This window comes from Cebus imitator, unplaced genomic scaffold (genome assembly GCF_001604975.1).
Source record: "Cebus imitator isolate Cc_AM_T3 unplaced genomic scaffold, Cebus_imitator-1.0 Scaffold55, whole genome shotgun sequence".
Classification (NCBI taxonomy): Eukaryota; Metazoa; Chordata; class Mammalia; order Primates; family Cebidae; genus Cebus; species Cebus imitator.
In genome coordinates, this window is record NW_016107370.1 from 5,281,272 (window position 1) to 5,296,323 (window position 15,052).

Sequence of the window (15,052 nt, forward strand, 5' to 3'; positions counted from 1 at the left end):
TCTCTACCACCACCTCTTCTGTAATCTGAGTAAACTTGGCTATCGGGGATCTTTCTAGCCGCCTACCTCCAGTTTGTTGCCCAGTAGATTACTATATAATTTTTTTTCTTAATTTTAGGCATCCAATACATTAATGAATTATGTCACCTTTTCATATGGGAATATGAGAACAGATATACTTCTTTTCCAGTCAAAGAAAGATTTATATTCTATGAAGAAGACATATGGGAACAAAACCCAGTATGTGTCATTTTTTTTGTTATTTTTGGTTATGGTTCAGTGTAGTCATCACAATAGCAAAACCCCATCATCTTGCATATGCAAACAGAGGAATGGATTGAAGTCCACTTCAAAAATAAAATCATATTTCTAGTAAGGGCTCTGGTCAAATCATTGATTAACTTACTTTTCCTCATCCCTTAGGTTGAAGAAAGAAGACTGGCACATATTATAGTTCGTATCTATAAGATTCAGAAGCTGAGTTTTCCAAATTTAAAAATACGCTACTATTGCTAGGGAAAGGTCCTGATTTCTCCTGATATCCTAAGGAAAGCCTAGTATTAGGCAAGCCCATAATCTCTAGATAGCTTGCCAAATTTTCACCTTTGGTTTTCCCTTTTTTCTTTAACAGATGACCCTTGTAACCTCATGTTTAGGTTCTCCCTCACTCCCTCATTCCTGATCCAGGTATAGTCACACAGGGATTCCCAGAAGTGGAAAAGGAAGAAGCTTTATTGCATTCTTAACAGGATTTGTGGTGAAATGTAATTCTCTTTTGGAAGAAGGGAGGGTGTGTTGTTTATACTTGATTTATTTATAATTTTTTGCTCTAGATTAATCACAAATACCCAGAAAGACGACTGCTTGTGGCAGAATCCTGTGGAGCACTGGCACCTTACCTTCCTGTAAGAATTGTCTTTTTTTTTTCTTAAAGTTGTTCTTCTTTATTAATATAGAAAAACCTTTTTTTGAGTATCTTATAGATTTTAATCCAAATATTTCCTAGGCATGCTATCTTAATAAAGAAAAAAGACGATCTAAGAAAGAAAAGACTCACATTAATACAATATGGCATTGCAGACCCATAGGTACATTACCACTAATTTTGGATGAGTATGAATATATCAGACTATATCAGCAGTTCTTATAATGTGGTCTGAGGACCCTGGGGGTTTCTTGAGATCCTTCCAAAATGGTCCATGAGGAGAAAACTGTTTTCATAATAATAAGACACTTTTTGTCTTTTTCCCTGTGTTGAAATTTGTATTGTTAGTGCAAAAGCATGGATGGGCAAAAATGCTGCTGCATTAGCACCCGTCAGGGCAGTGGCACCCAAATGTACTATTATAATAATGATTGGATTCTTTACTGCCATGCTTTTGCAGAAAAAGCCAATTTCACCTAAAAAGGAGCTTGCTGAATCAGTAAAATTAATTTTACTAAATTTTGACCCATGAAGCATGCATCTTTTTAATATTCTGTGAGACAAAATAGAAAGTACTCACGTAAAAACCCTTTGCTATATACTGAAAAATTGTAGCTGTTTGCAAGAAAAGCACTTATGCAGTTATTTGAGTTATGAGCTCAACTAGCTGCTTTTCTTAATGGGACACCAATTTTACTTCACAGAACCACTTAGAGTTAAACTGGTTATTCAGATTTGGGTATATCGCAGACATTTTCATGAAATTGGTTGGAGTGACAATGTCACTTCAAGGAGAACAAGTAGACAGCATTCATTGCCAGTGATAAAACTGGAATAGCATGGATTTATACTCCTAGTAACAGTCCCATGGAGTTTTTATTTTCCCATACCTTCAACCAGGAACTAGGCATGGTGAAATTTTTTTTAATGTTTTTCTAATAGAAGAAAATGCCTTATTGTTGTGATAAATCATATAGATAGATTGATGCAAATGGGTTTGAGCATCTTATTATTTATTGTTCCAAGACAGATGAGCATCCCTTGCTCTCAAAGGATAAATAGGCTGTTCTACTCTACTCCTAGAATACTACGCAGTATTAATAACAGATATAATGTTTCCTCGGTGTATCTATACTTGCCTTCTGTGTACCCCACTGTCACTGGCAGCAGCAAAATCTCTGTACATCAGCAGTTCCTCAGGGTGTTCATGACTTGGAGTATATCCTCCCGATCAATGCTCTGGTGGGGTCCCTGACAGTTGACAACTGTGGCAATTAGTTTTAGTATGCCACAGGGACCCCAGCCCAAATCAGTATAAATGCCCACTTGAAGCTTATTTACCTCTGTCATACTGCCTTGTGCTGATACCAACCAACAAGCCCTTTTAAGATAGTTTAAGGTGTTTTAGTGCAATTTTTAGCCTAAAAAATAAATGAGTAAATAAATACATAACAAAAGATGTTATATATTCACCAACCTAAATGTGTTTAAGATATGCTAAAGTTGCCTGTATTTTTGCTTCTAAAAAGTGAAAACCAGACTTTTTTAGAAAGTCTCTCAAGTCTTGCTCTGCATACCAACTCATGCTGTAAATTTATAAAAATAGCCATGTCCTCTGCCTTTATTTTATTGTATCCTAGTTATTATATGTGAAAAGGATTTAAACAAGTTTATGTTTTAAGAATGTTATAGATTGATTAAATCGCAATAATAGTACAAATAGGGATAGGAGGAGAATGAATTTGTATATTGGTAGCTCTTTATCCTAACCTCAGCCATTAAGCTAAAACATTCTTTATCATAACTAGAAAATATTCTATGTGAAATCAAGGCACGCAGTGGTGTATATTATATTAAATAATAGCATAATAAAAGAGCAATGCAGTTTTTTAAGTACTTCTAAGGTTCACTCTCATATTTTATTATCCTGTTGAATTTTTTTCCCACTTCTTCAAAGAAATAGGAATGCCAGGATTTTATTATGTTTTCTTACCATGTCCCAGACAAATGTTCTAATTGTCAGAGTGATTTTTGTAATTCCTCCCATTGTAACTCTCAGTGCTCTTCTCTGAATGGAACAAATAGTGACAGGAGAGTCATTGTCCGTTTGTAGTAGAGTTTGTAGTAGACTTTGTTGATTTGTCGAAAGTGCCTCCGAGTGTGAACTTCAAGGATTTGAGAGATTTTTACATATTTAGTAAAGATACAAAAAACATGCTGAGAGATGATTAATAAATACCAAATTCAGAGTAGATGTTATTGCCTCTAGAGAGGAAGGGATTTGGCAGTGAGTGATATTTTGGCTATATCTGTAATGTTTTATGTCTTCAAAAAATGAAGGTCTGAAGCAAAATCTCTGTCCATCAGCAGTTCCTCAGCATTTTTTAATAACAATGTTAATACCTGTTTAATCTGAATTTTGACCACACTGATGTTTGTCATATTATTTTCTATACTTCTGCGCTTAAGTGTAAATAAATAGCAAAAACATGTTTATTTTCAGAAAGAAATCCGTAGCTCTTTGGTTCTTTCAATGTTGCAACAAATGTTAATGGAAGATAAGGCAGATTTGGTAAGAGAAGCTGTAATCAAAAGCCTTGGTATCATTATGGGATACATTGATGACCCAGACAAATATCAGCAGGTATGTTTTTCAGAATGAACTCCTTTTACTCCATTATAAAATTCCAAGTAATATAATATTCCAAATCTCTGGATTAGATACTTTATAATGTATCGTAAGGATGGCAGATGTGTCAACTTTAGTCATTTGGGAATGGTTGCCTGGTTTCAATGTTGCTGCTCAGAGAAAAGAATACTACAGTTCATGTATAGTATCTGCCACAGCTTTCTGGCAGGAAATTGGCAAGAGCTATTTACTGCACCTTCTCTTTGGGATACATGGCAAGGCTAGGATTATGGATGGCCTTCTTTCTTGCTTAAAAACATTTTTTAATTTATTGAAATTTTTATTTTATCTTATTTACGGTTATCCTTTTAAAACTCTACATTTGTCTGTTTCCTATTGTCAGGGTTTTGAATTGTTGCTATCAGCCTTGGGTGATCCCTCAGAAAGAGTAGTTAGTGCTACACATCAAGTATTTTTACCAGCTTACGCTGCGTGGACTACAGAACTTGGAAATTTACAGTCTCATCTTATACTTACACTACTGAACAAGATTGAAAAACTTCTCAGGGTAAGTTCTTCCTTTGTTTATATAGCTTATAGAAATTTAAAAGGTCTGTCCTAAGCCCTCTCGGAAGAAGTTAGGGAACAGAGATAGAAAGTGCCCTTTGCTTAACATGTTAATACATTACCAGTTAAAGATTCTGTTGGACTGGACCCAAGAAAGAGATTTGGGGAAGTTTTACTTGGCTGAAGCTAGCGGAGCAGAAAGGGCATGATGTGCATTTGTTAGCTAAAATGCACCTTCATGGAAGTAACTCCTACATTATTCAGAAAGCCAGCGCTTTATTGATCCTTCTGAGTACTTAAATATTTTACATAAAGTATCAACTCTAGTTTCAGAATGCAGAGAAAATGGGTGTCTAAAGCTTTCTTATATAATATCAAAATTGCTTTAACCATGGTTATTCCACTGCAATAGTTCATTCTTCATTTTTAAAATGAACTTTTTATTTTTCCCACATACAAGAATTAAAGAAATGTTGATGAAACAATAGAAATTTCTTGATCCAATTTTCGTTCTAAAAGTTTCTTTTAAAGACTAGAAGAGAAACTATTATTTGTTTAGTGCTTATTATGTGCCAAATCTATAAAAAGAGTTAGGAAGTAGGAGAAGGGAAGTATTATGGCATGAACTGCTGCTGGGTTAGCAGTTGAGCATTTCTGTATGCCAACATTGAAGAAGCTAGAAAAAAAATAAGAAAGGAATTTCATTTACAATAGCTTTAAAAAAAATGCCTAGGAATAAATATAACCAAAGAGATGAAAGATCTCTGCCATGAAAACTGTAAAACACTGATGAAAGAAATTGAAGAGGAAATGTTTAAAAAAAAAAAAAAAAAAAGAAAAGATATCCATATTCAGTTATTCATAGAAGAATTAATATTGTTAAAAATGCCTATACTACCCAAAGTGATCTACAGATTCATTGCAATCCCTATCAAAATACTGATGACATTCTTCATAGATATCAAAAAAGCAATCTGAAAATGTATGTGGAACCACAAAAGGCCCTGAATAACCAAAGCAATCCTCAACAAAAAGGACAAATCTGGGAAAAGGACACTACCTGACTTCAAAATATACTTCAAAGCAGTAGCAACCAAACATCTTAGCATTGGCATAAATACCAAGACATATTGACCAGTGTAACGGAGTAGAGAACCCAGACATAAATTCACACATTTACAACCAGCTCAATTTTGACAAAGGCACCAAGAACATACACTGAAGAAAGGACAGTTTCTTCAGTAAATTAACTGAAAATGGATTAAAGACTTAAATGTAAGACATGAAACTACTAGAAGAAAACATTGCTTCAGGACATTGGTCTGAGCAAAGATTTTTGAGGAAAGATCTCAAAAGCATAGGCAACAAAAGCAAAAATAGATAAATGAGATTATATTAAAGTAAAAAGCTCCCACACCCCAAAGGAATTAGCAGAGTGAACAAACAACCTGCAGAATGGGAGAAAATGTTTACAAACTCACCATCCAACAAGCGATTAATAACCAAAATGCTTAAGGACTCAACAGCAACAAAAAAAAGAAATTCAATTAAGGAATAGACAAATTTTCTGAAAAAACTCTTCTCAGAAGGAGACATATGGCCAAAAGGTATATGAAGAAGTGTTTAACATTACTAATCATAAGGGAAATGCAAATCTAAACCAAAATGAGGTATCATGTCACCCCAGTTAAAATGGCTGTTATTAAAAAGACAAAAAGTAACAGATGCTGATGAGGGTATGGAGAAAGGGGAATCTTTGTACACTGTTGGTAGGAATGTAAATTAGTACAGCCACTACAGAAAACAGTGTGGAGATTCCTCATAAAACTGAAAACAGAAATATCTGTGATCCAGCAATCCCATCATTGGGTAGATATCTAAAGGAAAAGAAGTCAGTATATTGAAAAGATACATGTTTCTTACAGCACTATTCGTAATAGTCAGGATGTAGAATCAACCTAAGTGTTCATCAGCATATGAATGGATAAAGAAAGTATGGTGTCTGTACACAATGGGATATTATTCAGCCATTAAAAAAGAATGCTATCCCGTCATTTGCTGCAGCAGATAGCCTGGAGGACATTATGTTAAGTGAAATAAACCAGGCACAGAAAGACAAATATTGAATGTTCTCACTCATATGTGGGAGCTAAAACAGTTGATCTCAAGAAGGTAAAGAGTTGAATGGTGATTACCAGAAACTAGGAGTTGGGGGAGTAATGAATAGAAAAATACAGTTAAATAGAAAGAATACATTCTAGTGTTTGATAGCACAGTAGGGTGAACTGTTAATAATAATATATTGTATTTTTCAAAAATAGCTAGAAGAGATTTGGAATGTTCCTAACACAAAGAAATGATAAATGTTTGAGGTGATCCATATCTCAATACCTTGATTTGATCATTACACACTGTATGTGTGTATCACAATATCTTATGGTACCCCATAATATGTACAATTATTTATGTGTCAATTCTAATAAGAAAAAAGATAAAATGGTTCCTGAGCCTTACTTTGATTTCTTAACCCTAACTGATAAAATTTCAAAAGATAAGGCCTTCTGTAATAAAAAAGTAAAATTATAAAAGCCATTCCCTGCAAATGGAAATGACTGATATTTACTCTATAGTTTTCCATATAAAAGATTCTGCCACTCTATAATGCCTTACTGTTTGTTTGAGTCCAACATGCAGATTCTTAAATCTTTGATTTGCCACAGAAAGGAAGAACATCATACATAAATCCAATTAGCAATGTATCTTCAAAAGACTAAAATTAGCTTCCACCTCCTTATGTTTCAGGAAGGAGAACATGGGCTGGATGAACACAAGCTCCACATGTATCTTTCTGCCTTGCAGTCCTTGATTCCATCTCTCTTTGCATTAGTGCTGCAGAATGCACCTTTCTCCAGCAAAGCCAAGCTTCATGGTGAAGTGCCACAGATAGAAGGTACTGAAGTTAAATTCTGGAAGGAAAATGTAGACTATTACCAGCTTAGCTTCCCAAAGAATTGTTTTTTATTAAAAAATCTAAAAATCACCTTATATGATCGCATAATTACTAAAATGTATTATGTGTGTAGAATCTCGTGGTCATAAGATTATATGATATCTAAGGTAAATAATATGGCTTCATCTTTTATGGAAAGCCCCATGGTCTTGTTTTATAATATTTATACTTTCTTTTTGCTCTTAATCTATAGCCTTTTTTAGCCTTTCTGGGGAAACTGAAATAAGTATTTCCTTCCGTGAATAGATCTGAGTCAACAAAAGATTCATTTAATAGTTACTAGTGCCAGTATATGAAGCTAGTCATTTTTGCTTTTTTTATATTTTCTTCCCCAACTTTTTATTCTTATTTTTAATAAGGGAAACTAAATATAATTACTTTTTCCTACTATGTCCTTGTTAGAAAGAAATATAAGCATCGGTGGCAGAATTTTTGTTTATCCAAAGAGGAAATGTGACTTACTTTCAGAAGTACATAAAATTGGCAGCAAAGGCCAGTATTTTCTTATTGTACTCTCCAGGTAGCTAGTAAATGACCTTTGAAACTTGGCAGGCAATTGATAACCATGTTTCATCTTAACCTCCAGGACAAATGCTATAGACAAGCTATTGCTATGTAGCAGGCACCTTTGCAGCCTTTTCCAAGTTGTGAAATTATCCATGTCACTTACTGGTTTCTAATGGACAAAGAATTCTAACATTGAGAACATCAACAGACACTTAATCTTTTAAAATTTCATTTTCATATAAAGTAAACTGTACACTACCTATAATCTTTGGAGTATGATGAAGTGTGTCCAAAGATACATGAAGCCACATGATAAAAATAGTGTATACTATTTGAATGTCAGTTTCCTTTGGAAAATTGAAACTGAACGGTGAGTTAATTTAACATTTTGAAATAATATTATTGAGGAGAATGAAAATTTAAACTTTAAATAAGACTTCATAAAGCTCTCACAGCTGGCCACTTCAGGTTTCTACCCCTTTACTCTTACTCATTTAGGTATTTCATCTGCCTAGGGGTTTTCCTATCTTTCTAATTCCCTTTTTCTTTTTAGTTTTCTGTATTCATTTACTGTGGCTGCCTTAACAAAGTACCACCAACTGAGTGGCTTAAACAGCAGAAATTTATTATCTCACACTTCTGAATGTTAGAAGTCTGAGATCAAGGTGTTGGCAGGGTAGGTTCCTTCTGAAAACTATGGGGTAAAGGCTGTTCTGGGCTCTCCCCTGGCTTCTGGTGGTTTGGTGGCAATCTTTAGTGTTTCTTGACTTGTAGATGCATCACCCCAAACTTTGCCTGTATCTTCACGTAGCATACTCTCTGTGTGCTTGTTTCTGTGTCCAGATTTCTCCTTTTTATAAGGACATCAGTTGTGTTGGATAAGGGACTACTTCAGTATGATTTCATCTTACCTATCTACACCTATAGCAACACTATTTCCAAATAAGATCACATTCTGAGACATTGGAGGTTAGGACTTAAACATAAAAATTGGGGGGTAGGTGGAGCATAATACTTGTTATCATTCTCTCATTTATTTAACAAATGATTCTTAAATGTAATCTATTGCCAAGTCTATGCTGGAGATTAGATTGAACAGTACCATCCTGAACATATTCCTTCTAATACTTGTGGGATTCCTTCTAACATTTATGTGACCTTTTCTTGTGATTGTTCTTTATTTTTCATTCTTGTAGACTCACTTTAACTTTCTAACTTTCAACAGTAGCTATAAATGTTAATGTTACTATACCTTCATTTAGGTTATAATGTATTTATTATAAATGGGGATCTATTATATCCTCATTTATGGTATATCCATGTCTATGTGTCCATTTATATATGCACACACATATAATTTGGGTTATAATTTGTTACGAATGAAGATTTGTTTTCTCATAAAAATAGTAACCCATATAGATATTTTTAGTACCAATTTATTATACAACATTAACTAATATTTATTTCAGGCACTGTTTTCAATACTTAGGACACAATTATGAATAAAATAGGTAAAAATTTCTGCTCATAGAGCTTACATTCTGCTGGGGGAAGAAGATTCATGACATCTGTTATTTTGCTCAATATTGTGGTTATTTTGTTGACAATATAATGCTAGTGTTTTGCCAGCCTATTAAAATTGCATTCTGGGAACATTTCTGTGTTGTAAGTTAGACACTCAATTTTTTTTAAATAGCAGTTAAATAGAATAATATTTTAAGGCTCCTGGACCCTTCTGTTTGCTTAGCTATAATCACTGAGTAATCCATGTAATTTTTTATTTTCCTGGCACTGCTCTGCTTCTGTTGGACCTACCTTTTAAATACTCATAATTTTCCAATAATTTATCAATATTTTTGAAGGAATAACATTCCTTTCATCATAGTATAGCAAAATATTACCAATATAATAGAACCCTATTTAAAGCAGATATGCTTTGACATGGTACAGAAATATAAAGTACAGATATCCTTCACCATTCAAATCTGTGTGATTCCTGGGCTGGGAATTCAAGCAGAAACCTTAGATAGTGAGGGATACCATATTATCCACTTTTATTTCTTTGTTTGTGTATTATAATAGCAAATACAGAGTTCAGATAGCCAGAAATAACCTCTTTTGTACTTAACACATTGTTAAATGCCTGGTACAATATAGAAATACAATAACATCTTAGTTTTGTCATTGAATATTTTAAGAATTAGGTGCAATTTTCAATTTTCTTAAGTTTAATACTTATCATTAGGACATTAATATGTTTTGAGAAATGCTTCATCCTTTTGTGTCTTTTTAGGATATTTTACTTTATGTAGGAGTTGCCTCCATTAAAAGTTTCCAACCAACAGCTAACGTTGATGTGCATTATTTATTGAATACCTATCCAAGAAATGTTCCCTTAATACTTAATAAAACCTGATATCTGGCCAGGTATGGTGGCTCATGCCTATAATCCCAGCACTTTGGGAAGCCAAGGCAGTGGATCACCTGAGGTCAGGAGTTCAAGATCAGCCTAGCCAACAATGTGAAACTTCGTCTCTACTAAAAATACAAAATTAGCCAGGCGTGATGTCATACACCTGTACTCCCAGCTACTCAGGCAGCTGAGACAAGAGAATCGCTTGAACCCAGGAGGCAGAGGCTGCAGTGAGCCAACATTGTGCCACTGTACTCTGGCCTGGGTGAGACACAATGAGACTCCATCCAAAAAAAACTGATATTACTATCTGTAGATCATAGATTTTATTGAAATGTTTAAACTTTTCAAATATACTAATATTTTTTTTTCATGTTTTATTTATAGAATTTTAAAAGTAAGTTTTTCAGTTTTCTCCAAAAACATTCAAAGTGTGTAACATAGGACCCTGGTTAGAATATCTGTAGTACACTTTGCCTTATCTTACTAGTCGCTGCTTTCACATTTTATATTAATAGTTTTCAAACTGTGAAAAATGTGTTTTTTTTTTTAAAAAAAAAAAAAAGCATTTAATATTGAGAATTAAATACTTAAACCTGTTCAGCTAAAGTTTTAAGGTATTTTGTATTATTATTCTCTGGTATTAAACAGTTTTTTCCCTGCTGTTAACCTATTAGTTCCTTACTCCCTGAAAGAAACATGCTATCAATTTACTATTTCACTGACATAAACAGTCCAGTAGAATTACAAGTATTTCTCTTTTTTAAAAAACCAAACTCAAATCCATGTTTTAACTAACAGTCTTATCTTTGGAGCAATTTTAATTTAACGTAAGTGAAATTTTATTCTTCAATAGCAAATCATTTTATTACAGTATTCCATTTAACTATATAATCTCGTAAAATCTTTTGATATTTGTTGGATATGTTCTCATATCACAAGAATTTCTTGATTTTCCTAAAAAATGACTTCATTAGTATATTTCAATTTTATATTTAAAGTTTACAATAAGAAAGTAATTAAATATGAGGAGGAAGGATCTTATTTTCCTTTCAACAGAATATCTAAGTTCCCATAATGCCAATTTCTATATGATTTATTTTGCTTCTCATGTATAGTGACTAGGTTTCCTCGGCCTATGTCACCTCTTCAAGATGTGTCCACTATTATCGGAAGTCGTGAACAACTGGCAGTGCTACTACAACTCTATGACTACCAGCTGGAACAGGAGGGTACAACAGGCTGGGAGAGTTTACTGTGGGTTGTCAATCAATTGTAAGTTACCACCTCTGTATTACTTTGAATGGATGATAACTCTTATATTTAGCCTTGGCCCTGAGAAAAAAATATAAGAAAACTTTTAAAATGTAACTGGGCATCATTTATGGTAAACACCTTTAGGGCACAGAGGACTCACACCACTGGATATGTAATTTATCTGAGAACAAGGTGCTGCTGTATTTTATCCAGATCTATCTGCCCATCTCATTTGTCCCGTCGTGGCAATGGATTTTAAACTACATCCAGACTTCTCATTTTTGAGGCTAAAATGATGCCGTGTAAAGCCAAGCTCTTATGTGAAGCATCAGGTCCATAGATTTGAGTCACATTAACTCTGTACTCAGAATTCTACCATTTTCCATATATTTTCTGGCAAAAAGCTAAAATTTATTTTTTAAAGTATATACAGTATAATGTAATCTCACAGCATTTTCAGAAGGTCCCAAACAATGCCTTTCCTTTCAGGGAATGAAATAGAAGAGGTTGTTAGATTTGCATTGTTTCAGAAATTGGCAAGGAAACAGTAATTTATATGTACCCCCTGCCTATTTTTCTTTCCTTTCATATTCAGGTTGCCACAACTTATAGAAATAGTTGGCAAAATTAATGTTACTTCAACTGCCTGTGTCCATGAATTCTCCAGATTTTTCTGGCGCCTTTGCCGGACATTTGGCAAAATTTTTACAAACACTAAGGTAAAAACTTGTATTCTATGTTTTCTTATATGAAAAAGACATAGAAATGTAATGTGTTAACACTGTAACAGTAAATAAAAGCATGAACCATTCTTTTATTTAATTCACTTCTTTAGTATCTTAGAATACTATGATAGTTAAGAAAAAGTTCTAGTTGGTAATATTCTTAACTTTACTGATTTTCAGAAGATGATTTAGCCTAAGCTTAGTTCATACCCAGACTTGAATATAAGCTTTACTCATTGTGGATATCCTCAAAGATTTTCAGTATAGGAAGTGTCAGCTAGGGAGCTCAACCACAATCCTTTGAGTGTGCTGCTGGTACTTACTATCACCGGTTCAGGAAGCGGCTGTTTGCTCAGGACACTTTGGTAAAAACCTCAAGTGATTGTGGAACCACAGCAACTTATATATAAAACTTGCTGCGAAGATACCACCACTTAGAATAGCATGGACACTGGAGATAAATTCTACATATTTCAGTCATTACCAAAAGTATCATTTGTCACATAAGCCCATACAGGTTATTTTGTAGTTTCAGATATTAAAATTGAAATGTCATTAGATCCTAATGTATTCATTAACCTATTAAACCATTTGTCTTCATAACATTTTGTTAAGCCAGTTCTTTAGAGAGCTAATAAAAAACATAAAAAGATATAGTTTCTATAATCAAATGTTAATAAAGACATTTAAAAGGTTAGCATTTTAATTATTAAATTTGATTTAGTGTAGCTCTTTACTATTAAATCTATAGTTGAAACATTTAAAGCAAATAGTGTGATATAAGGAACGGGACAAAATTCAGAAGATTTAGGTTACGGTCCTGTGATCTGTTGACTAATGTTTGTGACCTTTAATAAATAATTTAAATTTTCTGGCCTTAGTCATTTCATGTGTAAAATGAAGAATTTTTACAGAAGTATCTTTCACTTCTATAAGTATGATTCAATAGATGAATCTTTTAACATTGATCTTTCTCTCAGTTTAAGCTAAATGTATAAATTATGTGCCTCACCCACAGAGAGGAGGGCAAACACCAGACCTTGATGTTATTATAGGAAAAACAAAATTATTTTATGTTTTTCTGTAGCATTCAGTTGTTAAACAAATATAATTTGATTTCCCTGTTATCAGTATTGGCAAAAATTGTTTGATATCTCCCAAGTAAGTAGCTATTTTTTTTTTTAGAAAAGCAAGTAGGAATCCATTTGTTCACTTAACAGTAAGTGGTTGTCTTGAGTGGCCTGAAATCTGTGATAACTTTAGTAATAAAACATTTAAGCAAGTCTTTGTTCTAACTTAAAATATTAAACTAAATTCTGTATTTCATATTTAAATTTGAAGAGTTATAATAAAAGATTAAGATAAATGTCACATGATGACTATGATACTTACTGAACACCTCAAGTGACTGAAATTTCCTTTTCATTTTTTAAAAATACAGCTAAATGCTTTTTTCAATAATTCTAACCATATAATATCTACCTAAGTAATACTTCTATAACCAAGTTCAGTTTTAGAAAGCAGTAATTACAACCACTTAAAATCATATTGGAAATTATTTTAATAAGAGAAACCAGAGGCCATTCAGAAAGTAGTTGTTGACCTGAGCTAATCTTTTTCAAAAATTTATCCTTAAAGTTTTTATTTTCAGTAACTTGAATTTTTTATCCTAAGACTCAGGATTAAGAATTATTATATTTCTGACTACTTGACTCAAGTCATCTATAAAGCTAAATAAATAAATAAATAGTAGTAGCAACAGTAGTAGACATTTCATTTAATCAATTGGTCCATTGAACCTGAGACTTTTTGAATCTTTTCTTTGGGTTGCTTAGGTAAAACCTCAGTTCCAGGAGATTTTAAGACTATCTGAAGAAAATATTGGTAAGTTTGTCATTATTACTTTTAAAAACAATTGCATTTCTTTATGCAGGAAAAATACTATATTCTCCATATTTATAAATTGTATAAATGAACTTGCAAGTACAATCAAAATGGAAAATTTATATTATGGAGTTCTTGGTTTTTATAAGTGTATCACATCTAATATCCTTCCTGTGAGGTGGCAGTGAGATTAATCCCTGTCGATCTGATTGTAAATATATACCTTCATTGTAACCAAGTTGATGTAAGGCTGAGCTTTGCAACCTGGGTACTCATACGTTTAGAGGTTTGAAGTAGTATATTCAAGAGACTGACAGTTATAAAATAAGTTGCATCTAATTCCTAATTAGTTATTTAATACTTTTAAAAATTAAACATAGTAGAAAAGAACAGTATATATCCATATATGTTTTCAAAATGAAACATGAGAGAAATGGCAGGCTTGACTGGGTAGCTCCAGCTACTTTGTTGATAGTTTCCCTCATCTACCTTAAGAAGTCTAGTTATGGTGCCATTGGCCTAAGGACTTGTTTGTGTATGGATCTTGTGTCACTGTGTATTTTTCTAGTTTCTAGGAATAAACTGTGGAACATGTGTAGCACCCTCACCCCCATTTTTAACTTGGTTAATTTTGAATACATATATATCAATATATAGAGAATATATATATATACACACACCTTAGTGGTTTGAGTTCAATGGTCTAGAAAAGTCCATTTTTGGCAGTCCTCAGAGGTAGTCAGAGAATGAATAAATTAATTCTTTTGAGCCTGAAGACGTTGAAGAGATTTTATGGGGGGTCGAGGTGGGGGTGGGGGATGACAACTCCCGAAGGTTATTTTTAATGTCTTTTTAAAGGACTGATATTTGGAATGCCTAAGTTGTTGGTATTATATGTTAATTGTTAATGGTTGTGATAAATTAGTGAAGAAAAAAGGTAAATATTTTAAAAACTGACAGCTTTTGGAATTATTAGTTAGCCATGAATGTTTAGCTGTTGAAATAGGAAGTAATTATTAACCCCTGTATATGTAGTCCATATTTATGAATATACTTTAAGCTTATGTTCTGACATTAACATCAACACTCCCCAAGAAAAAGGTACTCTTACCAAGAGAATAAACAAACATCAAAT

The 15,052-nt window shown here is 33.1% G+C and overlaps 1 protein-coding gene across 10 annotated transcripts in view; it reads left to right on the forward strand.

The window, feature by feature from the left end:
- RELCH (RAB11 binding and LisH domain, coiled-coil and HEAT repeat containing) overlaps positions 1–15,052 on the forward strand; it is a 123,101-nt gene that overhangs the window by 69,515 nt on the left and 38,534 nt on the right. For all 10 annotated transcript variants that reach the window (XR_001825316.2, XM_037738630.1, XM_017528858.2 and 7 more), the window contains 7 exons: positions 834–905; positions 3,429–3,569; positions 3,958–4,122; positions 6,924–7,071; positions 11,170–11,326; positions 11,904–12,027; positions 13,869–13,917. Coding sequence is in view for 9 of the 10 variants with exons in the window: in XM_037738630.1 (XP_037594558.1) it covers positions 834–905; positions 3,429–3,569; positions 3,958–4,122; positions 6,924–7,071; positions 11,170–11,326; positions 11,904–12,027; positions 13,869–13,917 (856 nt within the window). In the remaining variant the exon portion in view is untranslated. The remainder of the gene's footprint in view (positions 1–833; positions 906–3,428; positions 3,570–3,957; positions 4,123–6,923; positions 7,072–11,169; positions 11,327–11,903; positions 12,028–13,868; positions 13,918–15,052) is intronic.